We start from the raw sequence: 20,486 nt of genomic DNA, 5'->3' as shown, positions 1-20,486 counted from the left end.
GAAAAAAGAACAGTTAAGAACAAACTGAATACACAGTCTTAATTGTCATTAAAATTATTTCGCTCAAGAAATACAAAAATGTGAGCAATGTTACATAGTTCACCCCTCCCCCATGGAGATTAAATAATGTTAGAGCGTCATCATAGTGATGAACTTAACTCGGTGAAACCATCAGACAAACTGGTGACAACGGGATTCCTTTTGCATGAATTCAGTGAGGGAGTTGGCTTCCACTGATTTCCTGTTTGCTGCAAGATCAACTAATAAATCCGTTCCTACTAAAAATTCAGCAAAGTTCTCTCAATTTCTTGAATTCTTCAAGGCTCAATAAGGAAGTTTTGACCTTGAGCCAGTCTGCTGGCTTTGGCATAATAATTGCTATGTATCCTTCTCTATCTGCCTGCAGTAAACAACATAGACAAATCACAGTTTTAACAACTGATAGAAGCTATAAAATCAGTACCACGTAGAATGAAAAAACAATGTGACTTACTAGTAAAATTTATACGTTGATACCATAACCCAAGTGAGTAAATCTTTATAATAGACTTTCAATTACATAGATAATAGTATGCTAGATCCTTCACCTCTAATAGAAGAAAAAACATTCAGCTTGTCTGGAGCAGAGTCTTTGCAACGCTTACACAACAAATAGTCAAACTAAAAGGCCCTAAACAAACTCAGCACAATAAGCTACCTATATCAGATTCTAGCCAAAAAGTTTTAGACTAATGGAATTTTGCATCCAGTTGCAGAAAACATGAGTTCTTTATGTCCTTTTATTTGTCGGGAAGGACTAAGAATGACCTAGGAATTGAAGCTCACCAGCCTTCGTATTACCAGTTTAGCGCAACCGATTAGATCTCGTCTTCACCTAATCATTGATTGATTGTAGATTCACAAGATCTACACCAATCAAAATTTGGCAACTCTCTTCCATCAAAGGCAGAATCTACACTTGCAAGACTAATGCATAGCTGACCATGCAAAACAATTTTGGCTAAAACAAGACCAGGACTTCCATCAAAGATACAGAACTATTTCCTTTTCTAGACATGATTTGTTTCTTCACCTTAAAGCGAAATTCATTTAATCCATGACCACAAAATAACTAAATCATGCAGATAAGAAACGCTATCAATTAAAGCCACAACTTGTTTATTGGTATTTGTTTAAAAATTTACATGTTCCTATTTTCTGTCTCCCAATGATTTCCAAATAATCGTGAAGAAGCCACTCGGGATCCAGATCCTGGTCGAGCATCAATAAATTTGGACATTTCTTCATTAACACACCAATACTATTCTCATAAACTTTGCTCAGAATGATAAGCCTTATATTTATTTCTATCTTTTGCACAAACAGTGAAGTCTGTAATTCACCAGACCAAGCAGGCATTGGCTACATTATAACAACTCACCCAAACTTTAAAACACTAATCATCATTTACCCTAACATATGACTTTCGAATTATCGGGGGAGAACAAAGAGTGCAAGAGATGAGAACGATGTGACACTATTACATGCATTCAATCACATAATTCCTATCTTCTGAGCATATATGAATTGAAAACCGGTAAATAAGGGCAGCTACGTATTCTCACCGACGAATTAAGCAGTTCTGGCTGCTTAATTAATCTGTCATTCACTTCCAAAAGAGAGCCTTTAACACAACACCTGCCCGAAACTGCTATTCACTTCAACAAGAACAAAAAATGAAAAGAAGCAGGGAGAGGGAGAGGGATAGAGGCTTCACAAAAAATAATGCTGAAAATAATCATACATACCTCACAACATAGGAATCATCACCGGTGCAAACCTTGCACAAAGCTGTATTGGACTCGAAATGTTGTGCATTCTGCAAGGGCATCACATCTAGCTTCAATTAAACTTTCTCTAAGCTAAATGCTTGCATTAACCTCTCTAATATCATAAATTCGTAATAAGAAATGCGAATGCACCTTACTTTCGTTTCCTAATTTAAACCATTAACAATTTGATATCACATGGAAAAACCTCTTTAAAACCCCAACTGAAATTTCAATTATAAAATAAAATTCAGATAATTTTCTAATCAATTATAGAAACAAAGAGAGAGCTAAATAGAGATACCCTCTTTCTCTTTCCGGTGACCTTCATGCCACTGCGATCGGATTTGCCGACATTAAAATCAACCGCCGTGATCCCACCTTTATCCTTAAATGCCAGGTGAGTCGAAGCCAAGCCAACAACACACAATCTACAAAATTACAAAAAAGAAAAATCTTTATTCAATCCAATATTTCAAACCTATTTAAATCCAAAAAACGAAAATTAAAAGACCTCTTACCCATTGGCATGGCGATAAACGTACTGGTCGTTTCCTGGCTTCATAAAATCTGTAAAATCCGAGCTTTAAGATTCAAAAAACAAATTTTTTTTTTCAGTCAGAGATTCAAAAGACGAATTATTAACCGCGAAAAAGGGGAGGGACCTGGAGCAAAGTAAGAGACAAAGTTGGTTTCAACAGCAGAGGGAGGTGTGGGAGGAAGTAGGGATACGTCAGGGACCAGAAGCTCATGCAACTCTTCCTCTTCATACTCTGCTTTTTCTTCTTCTTCTTCGTGTAAGCTGTTCAACACGGTTGTTTCTTCCAGTTTGCGTTTTCGGTCAGCCATGTCATCCGACATTGATTTCTTAACGGAATCTAACGGAGGGGAAAGAGCACAAGAGTTTTACTGGAACTTCGACATGTTTTACAGAAGACGGGAACTCCGGTTTGGGCCCAAGCAGCCCAAATCTAAATTAGAAGGTGCATTTTTGAATTCTCGATTGGACTTCATAAAGATTAGACCAGCCTAAATTTTGAGCCCAATAATTTTTTCGGTCTAATTTGCATGAACTCTCAGATGACGTTTGAGCTAAGTTTGAGTATTATTAAACCTTTGTTTTCTTTCTCTTATGAATAGCTTATGGTAGTAGTTGTTTATGGACATTTTTAAGAGAATCAAACCATAATTTATTCACCCAATTAAAACATCGTTCAAATTTAAATACTAGAAAAACTTTATTTCTATAGTTGAAATATCGTTTTGATAGTACCATTACAAAATATGGGATTTTTTTTTTCAGATTTCCATTGATAATATCTATTGTGGTCGGAAATGTTAATCCATAGTTTTACAGTCATGTTTTTTTTTTAATTTTTTGTGATTAAATTTTAACGATTGATTATTGACCATATATACTCAGTCGGTAATTTTTATTGATGATTTACTTTTCACTTATTTGTGATCAGTAAAAACCATATTTTTTGTAGTGTACTTGCTTCATGTTTATTGGAAAATTCAAGGATGGGAATCAAGCAAACAATAAAACAGAGCACTAGGATTTTGGTTTTTCCATTAAATCACATGATAAATAACATTTCAAATACAAATTCCTATCCGTTCTCTTTGACGGCAGGCCAATCACACGCTTGCTTCTCTCACTCTTATTGTTTCGATAACTCTAAACAAATGATAGAACTGGCTAGATGATAACTTGATGCATGGCCTTCAACCTTGGTGACTCGGAATTGGCTTCGAACTCACCTGACCACTCTGCAGTCTAGCCTGATCTCTTTCCCACCGGTAAGGCTACTCATCCTGATCATGGAATTCACAAAGGCCTTCTCGAAAGCCTTCTGGGAGCTGGCAAATTTAGAGACCAATGCTGCGGTTTTTGGGGTGGTGAATAAAGCTTGATCGGAAGAGAAGATGCCTTTCCCCTGAAGAAGCAGCTTGTAGTATGCGTTGTCAAATACAAAGGTGGAAGAATCCAGGGGTGAGCCTGCATTTTTCACCTTGTTGTGGGCCGGACACACGCTCCTTAACTTGGCGGCAAAGAACCGATTCAAGGTTGGGTCGACGTCGAGGGTGACATTGAAGCTGTGAATTCTGTTCTGGAAAGAAGAGCAGTGGGAGAACCCCAGAGTGTGACCACCTACATGTAAAAGGCCGTCAGCACGCAAGATAAACAACAAGGAATCTTCATCATGTCTTAATTCCAGGAATTTTTTACTTAAGAACTCCAATCAATTAGATTCAACATGGGAATCCGGCAGACCGTGAAAAACGAATTTTGTAAAATGAAAATCGAGCAATTTTTTTGTGCCTATTAAGCCATGGGAATCAGCTTGGGTAGATGTCGGTGGAAATATTAGGATGTCAGGCTAGAGTTATTAGTATGTTTTCTGGGCGGTGAAGCTATTTTACTGGACTTGGAAGATGATTATAAAGGGATATACCTGAAAGAGCAACTAGATCTTCAATGGAGAGACCTCTCTGAGCAAAGTTTTGTTGTAGCTGTGATATATTAAAGGTTGGAGCAGGTAACTGTCTGGTCTCAGTTGCCAAGGAAATTCTTCCATCCTTCCTTCCTTTGGGCACCTCCCAAGTGGGACCGCCAGACTGAAAATATAACAGATGACCACAAACAGTTAAAAGTAGGGCACTTGGAATCAGTTACTACAACTTGATAAGAATGACCAAAAGCAAATCAAATGGTATTAATATCAATGTTACTAACCAGAGCAACTGCATCCCTGGCAGCCAGGGCCAAGATATCAGCACAGGAAACCACGCCGGGGCATGAAGATTCCAACGCTTTCTTTGCGTTGTCAATGACATAAAATGCATGCAATGAAATGTTTGGAGGTCCATCTTTCTCTGCCTTGTTGTTTCCCTTTGAGTTCAGCAACACAGAAGCATCACAGCCCTTTCAAGTTAGATCAAACAAAAAGTAAGTCATATTATCCGAGCCTCTGTATCCTTGTGTTCCTTTGTATGTGTATGTAACAGAGAATAAGACATTAGCAAATATTTAAAAAAGAAAAATTCTATACTCTGATAAAGCAATCATGAAAGTGCATGCGAAGCAGCGCAGCTGGAACAGTTCTGTCATTCGACATTGCTTTCTTGACTGCACTCGTAACAATGGACTCAAGCTGAGGGCACGTGTGGTCATAGTAGTTTGAGCTCAGTGCTCTGACCGGAGATGAAACTGAGAACATGAGAATGACGAAAGCAAGTGCAACTACTGCTGCCATAGTTGAAAAATTAAGAATTGAACTCACAACTACTTTGAAGATTAACGAACTAGCTAGCTATGCAAAGTTGATGGCAAAGGAATGTGATATTTAAAACAAGGGAAAGACGAGACCATAAATTGGAGTTGTTACTATCGATAATGGTCGTTAGCATATTCGGTGATCAAGAACCATTGTTTAGTGGAGTAGTACTGAAGCATGCTGCTAAAGCGAAGCCCTATCGAATTTGATTGTGACTGGCCTTTATTAAAGAATCAACGTGAAACTTTTTGTTGAGTTTTTCATGTTGACCTCCATAGTGATGAAACCATCATTTTTTTTTCATAAAATTTAAGCAGATCATTACGTTGTCATACCCTACATAGTCAAACCGGTGAAGAATCACTGCACCAATGGCAGAGTAAAATCTAAAATAATGAGAAAGTAAAGCATGATAACAGAACCCATTTCAGAGTAAAACGAGCCTAGTACCATGCCAAGAGACACGGGAGAAAGGGCTGGAAGAGCTACCAGAGCTGATAATTTCTTTTGCCGACCCCTGATTAGGACTTAAGCAGAACATCGACCCTACAGAGCTCAGAAAAGGGATATGTGTGGTAGACGGGGTTGAACAGATAATGGAATCCTTTGTTTGAAAGCAACCTTGATCAAGAATCAAAAGAGGCTAGACTCTGCAGGCTTCAACTGACTGTTTAAATGTCATTGTCAACAGCCTAGCAAATAACAGAACTGTCCAGATTATCTTTCATTGAGAACGTCCAGAAACATTGATGACTGACATTTGACATTGCATCTGTTCAGACTCTCAAAACTCCATGGAACCCATGAAAGAAAACTGAAAGAAGAGTTGGGCCTGAGGCTTCAGAATCCGGCCTGGCTCATGCCCTTTTGCAGAATATATGTATTTGGGATTTGGGACTGAGGAATTCTGATATAAACTCTGAAAGCTCAGGGCCTTTTGCACTTGAGAAGACAACATGGAAAATATATTAATGGAATCAGCAGTGCTTTGGAAATCACAGTTACATAGACCCCTGATCATCTAGGAAAAAGATTCAGTGGATCAAAAAAAATTTATTTTGGGGAAATTTCATGGCAGGTTAATGACGCCAAAAGCCGTCTCTGTCTGTCTTTTCAAGTTCGTTTCTTTATGCCCCTTAAAAAAGGCAAAGGCGGTGAGTTAGTATCCTCTCCTGCTATAGTCTACATCCAAACAAGAGAGATTCCAATCGAGACAGGACAGAATTTAACCTGTTGGGGTAAGTGACAAAAGGTTTGTCGGTTGCTTTATTCAATTGGAATGAAAAATGGGTAGAACGATCAAGCAACAACTCCTATTACAAACAGATAAATTTGTGAAAACAAAATTTACATATGCTGAAGCTGCAAGTTTTTTCTTTTGTTGCGCTTCTTATTGGTATGATCTTAGAATAATTCCAAACATCGTCCGAATTTCTTGTATCGAAAGCACAGAAAGTAATGTAGCAGCTTTGAGTTCAAGGATTCACTTCCATGTGAACCAACACCCAGAGAAGAGAAAAGTAGCCGTGTGAGTTTAACCATCTCATCTGGTATATCCCAAGGGTATGGCGGGCAGCTTTTTCTGTAAAATATAAGCACGCCTCTGCCGGAAACTAAAAACCCAGAATCCTGAACTCCAAAGCTTTTAGTAATTTAGAATTGAAGATTGCTAGAGAAACTCTGGCCGAAAACCCAATTTGCTGTCACAACGTCAGGGAATAGTCGAGTCACTCCATCAGAGGTGGTGACCTTGAACGACAAAGATTGGCCATTAAGATAGGCATTGGATTGCCAGTTAGCTCCCCAGTTCCTTGACATTGCCATCCACCCAGTTTTAGAGCCTTTGATGGATACAGATTGGATTGATCCTGCACCTCCCACATTGCTGATCAATACAAGCTCAAAGTAGTCTCTACCGTTGATGGTGAACCTTACTCCACCATGCTTCTTGCATGGAACCCTGTATCGTAAGAACACCGAAACGTTAGACATAACAAGATAAGATTTTAAACGTTAAAAAGAGGGAAGAGAATGAGATAGAGATGCTACCTTTGGAAGATAACAGGCACAATTCCGCCTCTGTATATGCCGATCTTTTCCCAGGCAGGCTGAGCCATATCAAAATGCTGGAGAGGAGGGTTGCACCAGCCCCCGGCATTGTTTGGAAGAGCAACGTTGGGAGGGCAAAAGTTTGTAGCAGTAATGGTCACAGATGCTCCTTTTATGCACCATCTGGGGTCTGTTTGATAATCACACATGATCTTGTAGCACTGTCCACATGAAGCTCCATCATTGAACAAGGCAGTACTTAAAGCAGCAGTCCTTGTTCCATAGCCAGTACCATACAAGTTTCCATATCCACAAGCTCCCCCTATTGTCAATAAATCATTCAATATCAAATGATGACTAAAATTAGAGAAGAAATGTACTTGTTTCCTGCTTCTTGCAGGCTCTCAGTCTCTTCCTTCTTCTTCGGATGAATAAAACTTCATTTATCCAAAACAAAAAGATAAACAAAAAGAAAAAGGGAGTGGTTACTAACCCATAGTTCCTGAGGCATCGCTGCCTCCATAGAATGTGGCATGAGCTTTAGTCCACCCAGAGGCCGAGAAGGCATTCACGCTGGTAGCAAGATAGCAGAGTCCAAGCAAGATTGCTGATGCAAAAATGATTTTTGACATTTCTCGGTAGCTTAAAAGACAACAAATGGTGGAGAAGAAAGAGGAGGAAGATCAGGATAAGGAGCAGTACTGAGAATTAATGTGGTATTTACATTTATTGGCATTTCCAAGCAGGAAGAATTGGCTCTTTAAATAAGAGACCAAACTCTCGCTATGCAACAACCTCGCATGTGATCCCTGCAAGTAGAGAAGAGAGGAAAACGGATTTATTTTAAGCATTTAAAAATTGAATTATCCCTGCAAAGACTCACGATTTCTGAGCCTTCATTCAATTATTCCCACGTTCTCTCTCACTCCCCTTCTTCCACACCCACATGCTCTCTCCCAACCGGAGAGCCGTGAGTGGATCAAAAACCATAAGCCCAATTGTTGTTTTATGGATTTCATTTTATTTTGATGGTTATTGCCATTTCAAGATGGAAACGACACCGCCACCCGTTTTTGTTTGTGATTGAATATTTCCATTAGATCAAAGCACATACACAGGTTCACATGGCCATTCTTTTGACCCATATGAAACAATGGCATTATTAATTCTTTTCGAGTCTTTGCACATGATTCTTTTTTGACATTAGATGGGGATGAGTTGTTTTTCTCTAGTTCTAGCTCCTGTTTCTGACCTCCCCTGATACAGGGAGTTTGGTTCTCAAAACGAACGCCTCTCCATCACTCAACCATGAAGCACATGGTCGAATAATCGTAACCCAAATTAACCTCTGACATAGTGAATGGTGCCCACAAGACTAGGGAACTGGACTTTCAAATGTTATTCTCAACAGTTATATTTTTCATCGGTTAACCATTAAGCAGGCAAAATATTTAACAAGGGACAAGTTGAAGCACCTAATTTCAACAGCAAACAGAAACCAGCACAGGCACATGTGATGACAGCAACGTCACGCAAAGGGTATAGAGGCTCAGAGTGAATATGCTGAGACTTCATTTTAATCCCATATGCTGGTTTGACAGCAAATATTCTACTTGTATTGGCAATCATAACAAGGCTTGTAAGACTATGTCCGCATTCAAAGCAGATGATCATGACCAGAGTACCCAAAAAAGAATGCAGGGGCCCTGAATGATTGCATTTATATCAAGCACATGACAGCTTAGAAAAGGGGTAAAACCTTGCTGTGAATGGTAGGGTGGTCAGGTACCATTTTTGGTACATCTTGGCATTACCGTCTAGCGTTTAATGAACCCATACTCAAGCTGACAGCAGCAACAAGGAAACCAGCAAACCTAAGCAGGAAAATATTAGTAAACAATCCTGCTATACCGACTTGATAGACAAAAACTCTTGACGCTAATTCTTTCACTAAGAAAGTCTCGGCCGCATGATGGCATTCGCCATCAAACACCTTGCATGGAAAAGGGAATGCTATTGAATCCTTGTAGCAACTTCTTATGAGAAAGTAATACCAAACCAACAAAGACCGAGCCGAATTATTCTTTGGGACAATCGACCTACTGCCCAGCACCAGATCAGACATTAAAATTTTGTATTGATAACAACACTGGTGAATTCGTCCAAGTAAAAATGGTTACTATTCATAAAATTGGAAAGTATGAACTAGCCTTTCAAATGAGAGACATTAACGGAAGTTGAGAAGCATATTTCAGCTCAAAATCACAAAAGGAAAAAAAATTCCTTAAAAATCATCATCATCCTCCTCCGCAATATGCTTTGCTAGTTCCTGTTCTTGCTGTTGCCGCTCTCTCCTTTTTTCTGCACTTTCCTTCTCCTTGTGTGTGTTAGGTGGAAATCGTAAGGCTCGAACTGCTTCATTGTGCATGTTAAGGCAGAAAGCAATCCTTGAGTGGAAGGCTATTTGAGGCTCATTGGTAGAATATATATCACCAGTCTCTTTTGATATCATCCAACTATTTGCATGGTCTAATGTAGCATCTATTGCACCATCACGGATAGCCTTAGCTACAATGCTTTCAGCGTCTGCAACTGGAGTTTTGGAGTTCAACCTTAATTTTTCAGCAACATCAGCCAGTGAAATGCGTGAATAAGAGATACTGATGTTGCGTAATCCAGTCCTAATGACATTATGTCGCAGCCGGACTATGAGATTGTGTGTCTTGTCAGTACTGAAAGTGCTAGCAAACTTCTCTGCAACAGTCCTAAAGAGCTCCAAGTCACCAATCCGTACAGCCTGAAAATTGAAGCCAAGAAATCATGTTTTTCTTTGGAAATCAGAAGTAAGATAGAAAGCACCAATGCCCATTCCAGCAGATGTAATCAAGATTTAAAGAAAACAATTTACTGTACAATTTGGTTCTTCTCAGATATATATTCATTGTCAACAAATCAGACTTACATTTGTCAGCTCAAAGTAAGGCCTCAAAGCCTTCTCCATTCCTTTCTGCATAAAGATTGTCCTCTCAGGTATTTCACCCAACAGCAGACGGACTAATATAGCCCACTTGTTACACTGAATTCTGAAGCCCCGAGCTGCAACAGGGGCTTTACGAGCAGCCTGTAGCAGACTCTCTTTTGCATCAGTATACTCCAACTGAATTGTTCGAATCTTCCCTAGGTAGAAGAGATATCGACAAAACTACAGAATAAAAGATTTATCATCAAACATGGTCAAATGTGCTGATTTGAGCTCCTCATGTGAACAGCAGTAGACAAGTAGTGAAGGCTTGGAGATAGCTAACAATATTAACCACAACATGGGCAAGTTCAAAACTTAACTCAGTTATCAAAATAAACACTATAGATAAACTATGCTGATTTTCAAGCAAGAGATTATTAACAGATGAGAAAGGCAAATAGGTAAAAAAATAAAGGAGATGAGATCCATAGGGCCAATAATAAACATAAGACTACTGCAAGATCTAACCTGGTGGATCAGTTAAACAAACAATAAAGGAACACAAAAATCCCAATCCAAAAGATAAGTTCTCTTTTTTTTTTCCCCACTTCCCCCCCAATTATATAGGTATTCAAAAGTGAAACAAATAACTCGCTTACCTGCTGGTTTGAGTGTGCTTCAAATCGTGGTGCCTTAGACCTCAGCTTCTCCGCCTGATCATAGAGGTTATAATGGAGGTAATTACGCAACAACAAGTTTAGAAGTGTTTCCTGCATTATGGCAGTATATTGCATGTTAGCTCCAATTTCTCTCTTATGATGAAATAACCTCTAAGTTGATTGGTAACAAACCTGCCCAAGCTCATCATGGCGTAGTGTAGCAATACGATGCAAGGCAAGGAGGTTGCTGCAAGTAAGAGTACACAATATAGTCAAGATAAATTAGACTCTCATTCAGCTTGGTCTGCTCTTCTGAGAGTTGCATTTTAACATTGATGACTTATATTTTCACACATGTAAGCACATATCCAGAGAAGAGACCACATAGGAGACAGCTGGATATGAATAGCTTACCCACGAATTTCAGCCAGATCGCCAGTGAGCTCATAGCTATATGAGTAATAGAAGTAAAGCCTTGACGCTAGGACATCAAGAGTTCTTCTGTTTAGGCTCTTGAGCCGATTAACACTTGCTGAGGAACAAGCTTTAGCCTGAAAGAAAACAAAGCAAAAGAACCTCTGCGGTTTAACCAAGTAGATTTGGCTCATAAAGGCAAAAGATAATAGAAATTCATAAAAACAAATCTGACCTCATTGTATTTCTTCTGATCAATAAGAAAAAGGAGTACAAGCAAATAGCAGTAAATCTCGAGCTCCGGCAACAAGTGTTTTGCTGGAGTCTGAACAGCAGATGTTGCAGTATCGACTTCCATTTCATGCTCATCTTCCTACAATCATATTTATCTCAGATGGAATATTAACAACAGAGACTACCGAGCTGAAATTGAAGAACATAAAATCGCTTGTGCAAGGGCACCGCTAACATGCCACAATATAACATTCAAAGTTCATTACCATCATTAAAACATGCTACTGCCCAATTTTTAATTGAAACGTTCAAAACTTGATGCAAAGTCCCAAAATACACAGCAATCCTAAGTCTACATACAGATATTGTCATCTGAAAGGCCAAACCCCATAGAATCATTGTTCAATACACAACCAAAGTTTTACAGCCTAGTTAACCTGTTTTAGGAAGTGCCACTTTCTCTATTGCCACATGGATATTGATAGTAAAACATCATAGAGTGTATAAGCCCAATCCACAGTAGCTAAACAATTACAGCATAAGTATTTGAATAATTTTAATTAGATAGCCTTCCAATGAGCTCATTATTTTAACTAAAACACCAAATAAAGAAAACTCATTGATTACAGATCTACAATTATGTGATCCTGAATTATCTACCAAAAGCCCAGGCCAAAGGTTGATATAACCTTTGAGAAGAGAGTGAAAAAGATGAGAAATGTACCTTAGGAAGAAACGAAGACAATCTAGCAAGAGCCTCGGAACCAGGCTGCAGCGCAAAATCGAGAAATGCAGAGAGCACAGGCGCCGTGAGCTTCCGCCTCAGCCCGAACGTGAGGCGAACGGCACGGACTATACGGCGAACCTCCTTAGTGTAGGAACCAGTCTCAATAAGTGAAGCAATCTCCTTCAAATCTACAAACACAAATTACAAACTAAAAAATAATAATAATAACAACAACAACAAAGTAAGAAAAGAGAAAATAAACCCTAGAAATTGATGGTTACGGTGCAAAGTGGAGGGAACGGCAGAGGTAACGGAATGAGGAGGAGTTTGGTGATCTTTCATCTCCACATCTTGAGTCATCTCTGCCAAAAGCTCTGTCGAGGATCGCAATGAAATTATGCGAAGAAAGAAAAAAGGGAGGGAATTACGAGGCCAGCGACGACCGAGAATAGAAAAACAAAAAAAAAAGATTAGAAACGAAAACGCTGCTTACAAATCTGGATGGAGGAGCTCGAGCTCTAGGGTTCGGTACTTGCTGTAAATTCTTTGATTTTGGTAGCGGTAGCAGACTATCAGTGCCCCCAACCCTTTTTAGACACTTTTCTTTCTCGTCAAGCCAAGAACTTTTCTATTAACGAATGAAAATTCGCTACATATAGTAATCTTTTTTTATTCTTTAATTAAAATTAATTCAGACAAAGTTCCCGTAATCGATAAATAAATCAAATTAAATATTTTAATTCAATTAATAATCAAATTAATCGAAATTTATATATTTATATAAACAATATATGTATATCATTATTTCATAATATATTTACTATATGTTATAATTTATAAATAACTTATATACAAATCCATTAATTCAATTAATTGAGAAAACAAATTCAGAACCAAAAATGTTTATATACGGACCAAATTAACTAACTTAAATAATTTAATCATACTTATTTCTGCATTAATAACAACCCAATGGAATAAACAATTTTAATTCTTTTTTTTTTTTGCTAATTCAATCATTGATTCGATTTTAATCGAAAATTGCTCACCATTGCTCAAAACAATTGAAAATGGCTGTTGAAACTAAACGAATACAGGCTGTTAATTTGTATCATTGCGTTTTGGTTTCCAGCATGGATTTTAATGAGGATAAAAGCTTCCTTATCTGGCCAAGTATCCAAAAAGAACAAAAACAGAGTAGAACACCCAAAAATTAGCCAAATAATGAAGAAAAATTTCCTGACAATTATAAGTTACAATTCTTCAAACATATCAGCCTTGTCTACTGAAAAAACCAAAGCAAAAAAGGGTGTCTGCCTCCTGTGCTGTGAGGCAGCTGCACTAAAAGCACATATTGCAAGTATGCTAGTTCTACCATGACTGTCCATCAACACGTCCTAAAGTTAAAACTGCAAGTAATGAACAAGGAAGAAAAAATTTGAACACATCCTAAATGCTAAACTGGTAGTAATGATGGAAAGCCTCAAAGGGGAAAAAAATATTAAGGACAACATAAAAAATCAAAAACATATAACTGGACACGCATCCGACGCCATCATTTCCATAACGTTTTAAAGACTGCTACCGGCTCATGCAGCTGCCTGGATCAGCCCATTAGATCTAAACCCACGGCCCCTTCCACGATATCCCCTGCCGCGGCCGCGACCTTCAAGAAGTAAACAGACAGAGACAAGACCATTAGAAAATGGTATTCTTCCCTATTCACCTGTACAAGAAAATCAACAAAACTCTCTCCGCTTTTCTTCTGAAGGCAATTCACATGACGAATGATAGCAAACTTCCTCACATAGCATGTAGCATGTCACATGTCACACCAAGGTTATGGTTGCACTCTCCTAATTAACTTTTATTTATGCTGCACCATTATATATGTACTCCAAGTGCATTTTGTTTTGTTCATGCTCAGAATGGTTCAAATTGCAACATGTTGAGAAAAAATAAGGCCAACATTCTTGGCGATTATGGACAGATACCTACCACAAACTATGAGGTAAACTAGTAAGCGTACTAAATATTTCTTTTAAACAAAAATGAAATAAGGAGGAAAACCCACCACGGCCACCTTGAGGAGGGGCTTCATAATTGTAGCCTACATCTTGCTGCCTATCAACCTGAGGTCCATTGTATCCTCCACGCCCACGGCCTCGGAAACCACGTCCTCTTCCTCGACCTCTACCCCTAGCATAGCCACGATTGCGGTCCCAGCCTCCATCCTCATACTCCGCAGAGACAAAACCATTCCCTGAAGAAAAATGCAACTAAATATTGCTTAAAATACAACTCATATATCGTTCTATGACATTCAATCATTCAGAGCCACAGTAACCAATGCCCCTAGCAAAACAAAAACAAACTCTAATAGGGTGCATCTCAGTATTCAAATTAACATACCTCTACTCCTTGGCCTTCCTCTACCACCACGGCCTCTACCACGACCATTAGGTGAGCCCTCTGCCAAACAAAAAGAATTCTATAAAAAGAAATATGGGTATCACAGAAAAACAGTGCAAATAACGAAATGTGTCCTTACCTCCTTCATGATCAATTTCTGCGGATGGCTTCACCTGATCAGCTGGTAATGGAGGCTGATACCTGGATAAGTATGCAATTAATGAGTCACAAACATCTCTGGAAATTCATGTCAACTAAAACAACAAGCCCCACAACATCAAGCCACCACTGTCATAGAGGATAAAACCTTCCATAAGCTAAAAATTTCTAGCTTCCAACATTTACAAAAATTTAATTAAACAAGAAATGAAGATAAAACCAACTTGTTTCATATGAACAAAAAAGGCTCTGTTGACCTTATTTAATAATTCAAAATTCACTAAAATTGAAGGAACCACGCAAAGTAAAGTACAATGGGACACAACATAATTCATCAGTGCACACTTCAAGTGTAAGAACTTACCCAACAGAGGAAGTATTCAGTTCTTTTATTGAAAGGGTTATAGTGATCATTGACACATGCCTTGTGGTCTCCAATCTGGTATAATTAAACATATGTTACTAAAATTCTCTAGATAAACAGATTAAAGGTCAGAGAAACAACAAATGTTTATCATGATAAGGTCAAATAGCTCTTACGGAAGAAGTCCTTCCTCCAAAGGCTCCCACATATCTGTTATGTCCGTGGACCCAATCGACGTAATCTGATGTAGACCAACAATTCTCCTCTGCATTCATTTGAAGCACATGGAGCACAAATTCAGCCTCCCTAAACACGAACCAAAAGATAAAATCCATTCACGAAGGCAAGTGCAAACAGGGAAAAGAATACCTTAATTAACTCCACTATAGTAACAGTCTTGTTGATGGCTCTTCCCATTGCCTTAAACACTATTTCATTCGAGCCCTTTTCCTAAGAAAAGAAACATTAGATGAGAAAAAAAAAAGAGTTACACGACAATGCTTAACTATTCAAATTAAGGGCCATTACAAACACTTAAGAAATAACCTTTCTGGTAAATATTTCTCAAAATAATCAAACACCCAACACAAATAAAGTTCTAAATATGCAGAAATTGAACAAACAAAAAAGAAAAGAAAAGAAACCTGGAGCAGAGTCATGGCATAAGTGATATAACTACGCATCCTGCCTTGACTGGTAATCCGAATCTCATTCTCGTCAATGGGTGCCTCTGCTTTCGGCTTCTCCACTCTCTGGTAACGATCCATCTATTCTCCGCCAAAAATCAATATTTCAAAAGTTCAAACGTACCCCAAACCGCAAAAAAAAAAAAACCAAACAATTAAAAATTAAAAATACCAAAAAAAAAAAGAGTAAAAATAAAAAATAAAAAAAAGGGGGCGGGGTTGGAGGAAGTGAAGAAACAGAAGTAAAGGAAAAGGGAGGTGGGGTTTGGGGTTTAGATCTGAGAGAGATACCTTTTGTGACTTATGGAGTAAGGAGTAGTACAGATAGAAAAAGGGGGGTAAGCTCCACCAAGAGACAGCCCTCTTCTACGGCTTATTTTTCTTTTACGCCCTAAAGCCGCTCTCGCGAGATGTCCCTCGCTCCTTTATATCCCCACGCTGACGCTGTCACGCCTCTAAAACTGCCCTAACCGACTCCTTTTATCCGGTTCACCCGGTTCTCTTCCCTTGAACCCCCTTTTTTTTTAGTTTATTTACGATTCCAACTTCCAACATTTTTTTTTTGTGAAATTTCCTTTTATTTGTCCTAACTCAATTCAAATGAAAGGTACAATTTTTTTCCTAAATCTTGAGTATATTTTGTTAAAAATGTATATTCTTAATAAATTTTAAATTAATTTTATCACAATCTCTTAAAATTTAACTAATTTGATCTATCAATACCCTTACTTATTCATACATATAAGAATCGAAGAATACCAAAAGATAATATTTCCCTCATCTCAATTTCTCTATTTATTTATTTCGTCTCAAAGTGAAGTTTATTTTTCTTTACTGGACATTTAATTCTTTTATCTATATTATAATTTTTTTATATTAAAAAGTATTGAACATTTATATTATAAAAAGTTTTCAAATTTTAATGTAAAATAACATCAAAATCAAATATTTTAATTTTAATTTTCATAAAAATAAAAGAAAATCATATAATTACGAACATAAAGAATATGTTAACTTGTCCTCCGGACTCTGCATAGTAATAACCATTTTGTTAATCCTTCTACTGCATTTGTACACTCTTTCGTTTTTCCTTTTTATTTTGTATTATTATATTAATTAATTAATTAATTAATTAAAAAAACTCACTATAATTTTCCAATCTAAATGAATCCTTTTTCACACAAAAAAGTGTACCATCATGAAAGAGTTAGAGGAAATTGAATAACAATCTTATTAGGCCCAATGTTCTAATCAGGCCAAGCTCTCAAGTTGGCAAGGTAAAGAGATCCTAAACTCTGCTCCACCTTTACTCCATGCCCATGGTCAGGTTTTGAATAACCCAAAAAAGAAGAAAGATTGACACACAGTCTACTTTCATTATGAATTATATACATCATTAGCCATTATTTTAGTACAAAATCTACTTGTGAAACTCCCAAATCACTGCCAAAAATGCGATAATAAAAACCATTTATTTAGTGTATCCTATGTCTTTGGCAGCTACTTGAACTACAGAACATCCAACATTACTGGAACAGTGTTCATTCACTATCATACATCAAGCAAATACCACTTGAAGAATGTGTCCTGATATGTTGCTGACTTCTTCATAAAAATAAGTGCGGAGAATTTTCACTCTTTCTGCCCTGTGCAACAAGCAATGGATCAATGATGCTTCTCCATCCCTTATAGTCTCTTGTGGAGCCAGGATCAGGCAATGCAAATCCGTTGATGTAGAAAGTGGGTGTCCCAAACACTCCTCTTGAGGTACTATACTGCATGTCAGAAGATATAACAGTGTTAATGGCATGTACAAAGCTTAGCAGAGAGAGAGACTAGAAGCAATGATGAAACTGCATGTATGATAGTCCATGGAAATAATAGAGATTGATCACAAACGACACCACCTAAAATAATGCATTGGGCACAAAAAAATTTATACTGTCATAGTACACAGTTAATTGCACTACCACCATTAACTTTTCATCTATAGATAACAGGATAACAAGAAAGGAATAACTTTTTTCTTGTGGGGGAGCAAGTGATATACCTTGAAAGAAACTCTTGTTTTAAGATCAGTTTTCCTGTCACTGAAACCTGCTTCAATTGCAGAATAATAGGAGTTCCCAACTGATTCTGCTGTAAACTTTATGATTTCATTCACGACAGCAACTCTCGACATGTTGCGTGTTTGGTCATTGTAAAACCTCTCCTGTTTAGTAATATCCAACAAGTTCAGTGCACAATACTGTAGGCAAAATCAATATACATATAATAAAACGGGCAAATAAATGAGGCTAATTGATAATCATATGGGAGCAATGTTACTAAACCTTAAACCTAACAACAATGCAAATGTTCACTCATCAGCCACATAACTGCTTCTTAAATCTACCTTAAAGGCTTTAACATGGGACCAAAATCAACTAGAGCAAGAACTATGACCCTCAGAGCCATCAGATAGGTCTTACACTGCAGACCGTAAAGCTAAAGACACAAAGATGATAATCTAAATGATATTAAATGCTTCAGAAGAAAAGCAGATAGAAGCCTTAACTCAAAGGCACTTAATAAATATGAAGAGAAACTAGCACATGTAGTATCAGTTTACCCACATTTGCTAAAATTCAATGCACTTTGAAATTAACAAACCCACTAGAAATAGCTTTAAAACTACTAAGAAAACATGTTCTCATGAAGATCAAATATTAAGAGATATATATAAAAATTAAAATCAAGACTAAAATGAAGTGAACATACAGTCAACGACAACCAAACAAGTAGCAGAGGGGGTCAAACAGAAGTAGTGTAATGCATAGTCTTACAAATACAGCTATTTTCCATTTCTTTACTAAAGTAAATTTAGCCTGTTAGAAAAAGATAATTTAAAGCTACAAATTGGAAAATCAGAACCTGATGCTCGAAGAAGCTCTCCAACAGTCTGAAAGTAGCAGAAGGATTAAGCAGGTTTACAATGTGCAAGGCACGGGAAGTGGCAAAGGCATAGTCATGGTAACTGCAATTTCCAATTTGAAACCTCTCAAAACTCACCATCATTTAAGAGTTAAAGAAAAAAATCATCAATTCTAAATTCTAAACTTCTGATCAAGGTTGTCATAAAGGAATGATATTTCAGCAGGTTTCACACTACACTTAAAAAACAACTCAACCAGCAAGAGGTTTTGAATGGGGAACGTTAAATTCAAAATCCCATTTGTTAAAGCCAGAACTTTTTCCAGAATAACAACTCAAACAAAAACCCAGCGTGTTCAAAGTTCAAGAAGTGTTCATCCCAATTTTTCTTCAGCTGGATGTTCAAGCACGAAGAACAATAAACAAAACCCAGAATAAACATTTTAAGCTAAAGCTAGTAACAGCCACTAGGTAGCTTGAACGGGTTCTGTTTCAAATCCAAAATTCAATTTTTATTCTTTCTTAAATTTCTCAGGAAAAAAAAAAGAAATTCAGAGTAAAGGAGAATCAAATAAAAAACAATATATTAGAAAGAGAGAGCGACAGACGGTAATGGGAGAAGGTGAATCGTGAGCATAACGCGAGAACCGTAGTGTTGAATAGCTTGCTTGAGAGGGGGCCATGAGTCTCTGCTGTCGGGGCAGACCGGGTCGAAGAACGCCTCGATCAAGATCGTGTCCGAGTCAACTTGGTGGTTGGTATACACGAACCCATCGTATTTCGCCGGCGGCAAAGACTGAGCTTGCACCGTCCGTTGAGAAACATTAACAAAAGCAAACAAGCAGTAGCAGATCGCAACTGATGATAATGATGAAAAAGTTGCTCCTTTCCCTGTCCTCATTTTTTCTGTGTCTTTTGTTTCGAGAGGCGTTTAGCTGATTTATCTTATCTCTCTATTCTTTGAGCAGAACTACGCAGGCTAGCTTTACTTAGAATGCGCCTACGTTACTTGTACCTTTTGGATTAAGTTGCCCTTCTCTCCACTTCCAGTATGGCTGACGTGGCCAAATCAACGGTGGCTGATGCGAAAGGTTGCCCGCGGTGTCCTATAAAGCCGCTTCCGGTTAAAAATCAGTGCGGTTACGACTAAAGGAGCCATGACAGGGCAAGATCTGTCCTTTTTCGAAATTCTGAACAGTTCAATTCTTCCTTGCCTGAACTCAGCCACGGCCTCTTTATCACAAACCCGCCAGGCTCATGCTTACATTATAAAATCTGGAGTTTGTAACGATACCCTTGTTTCTACAAAGCTCATCTCACAGTATGCTAATCGCCATTGCTTTGCGGAAGCAGAACTTGTCCTTTAACTCAATATCTGAGCCATTGGTGTCTTCCTTTCCTGCTCTCATTTATCGCCTCAACAAGTCCAATCTTTTTACCCAAACGCTCAATGTTCTGTATTTTTCCGGATAATCGCGTGCTTCCGAATGTTGTCAAGGCTTGCGGTACATTATCGGCCTTCAAATTGGGAAAAATTGTTGAAAAATATGGGTTTGATTCAGATTCAGTTGTTCAAGCTCACTTTTTCTTTTTTTATTTTGTAGTATTATTATTAATTAATTAATTAAAAAAACTCACTATAATTTTCCCATCAAAATTAATCCTTTTTCACACAAAAAATTGTATCATCGTAGTAGTATTTCAAGTTACAATTGGATAAAGGAGAAGCCCAATGTTCTAAGCAGTCCCAGCTCTCAAGTTGACAAGGTAAACAGACCCTAAACTCTGCTCTACCCCATGTGCCCATGGTCAGGTTTT

At 37.8% G+C, this 20,486-nt stretch overlaps 6 protein-coding genes across 7 annotated transcripts; all 6 read right to left on the bottom strand.

The window, feature by feature from the left end:
* Positions 1 to 37: 37 nt before the first annotated feature.
* LOC110416304 (Single hybrid motif superfamily protein) lies at positions 38 to 2,715 on the bottom strand. Its single transcript, XM_021428266.2, has 6 exons — positions 2,474 to 2,715; positions 2,330 to 2,378; positions 2,113 to 2,239; positions 1,788 to 1,858; positions 1,605 to 1,677; positions 38 to 400 (listed from the first exon to the last, which is right to left on the bottom strand). Exons 1-6 carry the CDS (start codon positions 2,667 to 2,669, stop codon positions 287 to 289), a joined length of 630 nt encoding a protein of 209 aa, XP_021283941.1. The 5' UTR covers positions 2,670 to 2,715; the 3' UTR covers positions 38 to 286.
* A 605-nt stretch (positions 2,716 to 3,320) lies between these two features.
* Positions 3,321 to 5,207, bottom strand: PER64 (Peroxidase superfamily protein). Its single transcript, XM_021429001.2, has 4 exons — positions 4,865 to 5,207; positions 4,549 to 4,737; positions 4,268 to 4,430; positions 3,321 to 3,963 (listed from the first exon to the last, which is right to left on the bottom strand). Exons 1-4 carry the CDS (start codon positions 5,066 to 5,068, stop codon positions 3,569 to 3,571), a joined length of 951 nt encoding a protein of 316 aa, XP_021284676.1. The 5' UTR covers positions 5,069 to 5,207; the 3' UTR covers positions 3,321 to 3,568.
* A 1,121-nt stretch (positions 5,208 to 6,328) lies between these two features.
* EXPA11 (expansin 11) lies at positions 6,329 to 8,040 on the bottom strand. Its single transcript, XM_021429492.2, has 3 exons — positions 7,632 to 8,040; positions 7,139 to 7,460; positions 6,329 to 7,049 (listed from the first exon to the last, which is right to left on the bottom strand). The coding sequence occupies exons 1-3, from the start codon at positions 7,768 to 7,770 to the stop codon at positions 6,743 to 6,745; spliced, it is 768 nt and encodes a 255-aa protein (XP_021285167.1). The 5' UTR covers positions 7,771 to 8,040; the 3' UTR covers positions 6,329 to 6,742.
* Positions 8,041 to 9,295: 1,255 nt separating this feature from the next.
* On the bottom strand, positions 9,296 to 12,782 carry LOC110417245 (putative 26S proteasome non-ATPase regulatory subunit 3). 2 transcript variants are annotated; one of them, XM_021429490.2, is made up of 9 exons: positions 12,628 to 12,782; positions 12,416 to 12,508; positions 12,132 to 12,322; positions 11,409 to 11,546; positions 11,174 to 11,310; positions 10,952 to 11,006; positions 10,760 to 10,870; positions 10,101 to 10,340; positions 9,296 to 9,935 (listed from the first exon to the last, which is right to left on the bottom strand). In XM_021429490.2, exons 2-9 carry the CDS (start codon positions 12,492 to 12,494, stop codon positions 9,423 to 9,425), a joined length of 1,464 nt encoding a protein of 487 aa, XP_021285165.1. In that variant the 5' UTR covers positions 12,495 to 12,508; positions 12,628 to 12,782; the 3' UTR covers positions 9,296 to 9,422. The 2 variants fall into 2 exon arrangements, with proteins under 2 accessions (XP_021285165.1, XP_021285166.1); XM_021429491.2 differs by lacking the exon at positions 12,628 to 12,782 and having other exon boundaries at positions 12,132 to 12,342; positions 12,416 to 12,503.
* A 550-nt stretch (positions 12,783 to 13,332) lies between these two features.
* Positions 13,333 to 16,186, bottom strand: LOC110417247 (uncharacterized). The gene is made up of 9 exons (XM_021429493.2): positions 16,047 to 16,186; positions 15,714 to 15,836; positions 15,439 to 15,519; positions 15,246 to 15,334; positions 15,070 to 15,144; positions 14,686 to 14,747; positions 14,547 to 14,606; positions 14,209 to 14,397; positions 13,333 to 13,800 (listed from the first exon to the last, which is right to left on the bottom strand). Exons 2-9 carry the CDS (start codon positions 15,834 to 15,836, stop codon positions 13,724 to 13,726), a joined length of 756 nt encoding a protein of 251 aa, XP_021285168.1. The 5' UTR covers positions 16,047 to 16,186; the 3' UTR covers positions 13,333 to 13,723.
* Positions 16,187 to 17,111: 925 nt separating this feature from the next.
* Positions 17,112 to 20,209, bottom strand: LOC149527203 (uncharacterized). The gene is made up of 4 exons (XM_089783662.1): positions 19,277 to 20,209; positions 18,669 to 18,771; positions 17,806 to 17,967; positions 17,112 to 17,530 (listed from the first exon to the last, which is right to left on the bottom strand). The coding sequence occupies exons 1-4, from the start codon at positions 19,567 to 19,569 to the stop codon at positions 17,363 to 17,365; spliced, it is 726 nt and encodes a 241-aa protein (XP_089639788.1). The 5' UTR covers positions 19,570 to 20,209; the 3' UTR covers positions 17,112 to 17,362.
* Positions 20,210 to 20,486: the final 277 nt, after the last annotated feature.

This window comes from Theobroma umbraticum, unplaced genomic scaffold (assembly GCF_002168275.2).
Source record: "Theobroma umbraticum cultivar Fairchild unplaced genomic scaffold, ASM216827v3 scaffold_51.0, whole genome shotgun sequence".
Taxonomy (NCBI): domain Eukaryota; kingdom Viridiplantae; phylum Streptophyta; class Magnoliopsida; order Malvales; family Malvaceae; genus Theobroma; species Theobroma umbraticum.
Note: the sequence above shows the minus strand (reverse complement) of the source record. Positions and strands in the feature narration are given on the sequence as shown.

What these genes read in the sequence shown, in the direction of transcription:
- LOC110416304 (XM_021428266.2), bottom strand. Translation starts at nt 2,669, where the DNA reads ATGTCGGATGACATGGCTGACCGAAAACGCAAACTGGAAGAAACAACC. An exon ending in TGTCTCTTACTTTGCTCCAG is followed by an intron (nt 2,379 to 2,473) that starts GTCCCTCCCCTT and finishes CGGATTTTACAG; the next exon opens with ATTTTATGAAGCCAGGAAAC. An exon ending in GTTTATCGCCATGCCAATGG is followed by an intron (nt 2,240 to 2,329) that starts GTAAGAGGTCTT and finishes GTAATTTTGTAG; the next exon opens with ATTGTGTGTTGTTGGCTTGG.
- PER64 (XM_021429001.2), bottom strand. Translation starts at nt 5,068, where the DNA reads ATGGCAGCAGTAGTTGCACTTGCTTTCGTCATTCTCATGTTCTCAGTT. An exon ending in TTCATGATTGCTTTATCAGA is followed by an intron (nt 4,738 to 4,864) that starts GTATAGAATTTT and finishes CTAACTTGAAAG; the next exon opens with GGCTGTGATGCTTCTGTGTT. An exon ending in AGATCTAGTTGCTCTTTCAG is followed by an intron (nt 3,964 to 4,267) that starts GTATATCCCTTT and finishes TTTTACATGTAG; the next exon opens with GTGGTCACACTCTGGGGTTC.
- EXPA11 (XM_021429492.2), bottom strand. Translation starts at nt 7,770, where the DNA reads ATGTCAAAAATCATTTTTGCATCAGCAATCTTGCTTGGACTCTGCTAT. An exon ending in CGATGCCTCAGGAACTATGG is followed by an intron (nt 7,461 to 7,631) that starts GTTAGTAACCAC and finishes TATTGACAATAG; the next exon opens with GGGGAGCTTGTGGATATGGA. An exon ending in GTGCCTGTTATCTTCCAAAG is followed by an intron (nt 7,050 to 7,138) that starts GTAGCATCTCTA and finishes CTTACGATACAG; the next exon opens with GGTTCCATGCAAGAAGCATG.
- LOC110417245 (XM_021429490.2), bottom strand. Translation starts at nt 12,494, where the DNA reads ATGACTCAAGATGTGGAGATGAAAGATCACCAAACTCCTCCTCATTCC. An exon ending in CGTTCCCTCCACTTTGCACC is followed by an intron (nt 12,323 to 12,415) that starts GTAACCATCAAT and finishes TTGTGTTTGTAG; the next exon opens with ATTTGAAGGAGATTGCTTCA. An exon ending in GCCATGATGAGCTTGGGCAG is followed by an intron (nt 10,871 to 10,951) that starts GTTTGTTACCAA and finishes GCCATAATGCAG; the next exon opens with GAAACACTTCTAAACTTGTT.
- LOC110417247 (XM_021429493.2), bottom strand. Translation starts at nt 15,836, where the DNA reads ATGGATCGTTACCAGAGAGTGGAGAAGCCGAAAGCAGAGGCACCCATT. An exon ending in CTGAATACTTCCTCTGTTGG is followed by an intron (nt 14,748 to 15,069) that starts GTAAGTTCTTAC and finishes ATACTTATCCAG; the next exon opens with GTATCAGCCTCCATTACCAG. An exon ending in AGGAAGGCCAAGGAGTAGAG is followed by an intron (nt 14,398 to 14,546) that starts GTATGTTAATTT and finishes ATTTTTCTTCAG; the next exon opens with GGAATGGTTTTGTCTCTGCG.
- LOC149527203 (XM_089783662.1), bottom strand. Translation starts at nt 19,569, where the DNA reads ATGAGGACAGGGAAAGGAGCAACTTTTTCATCATTATCATCAGTTGCG. An exon ending in ATTCACCTTCTCCCATTACC is followed by an intron (nt 18,772 to 19,276) that starts GTCTGTCGCTCT and finishes TGGAAATTGCAG; the next exon opens with TTACCATGACTATGCCTTTG. An exon ending in AAACAAGAGTTTCTTTCAAG is followed by an intron (nt 17,531 to 17,805) that starts GTATATCACTTG and finishes TCTGACATGCAG; the next exon opens with TATAGTACCTCAAGAGGAGT.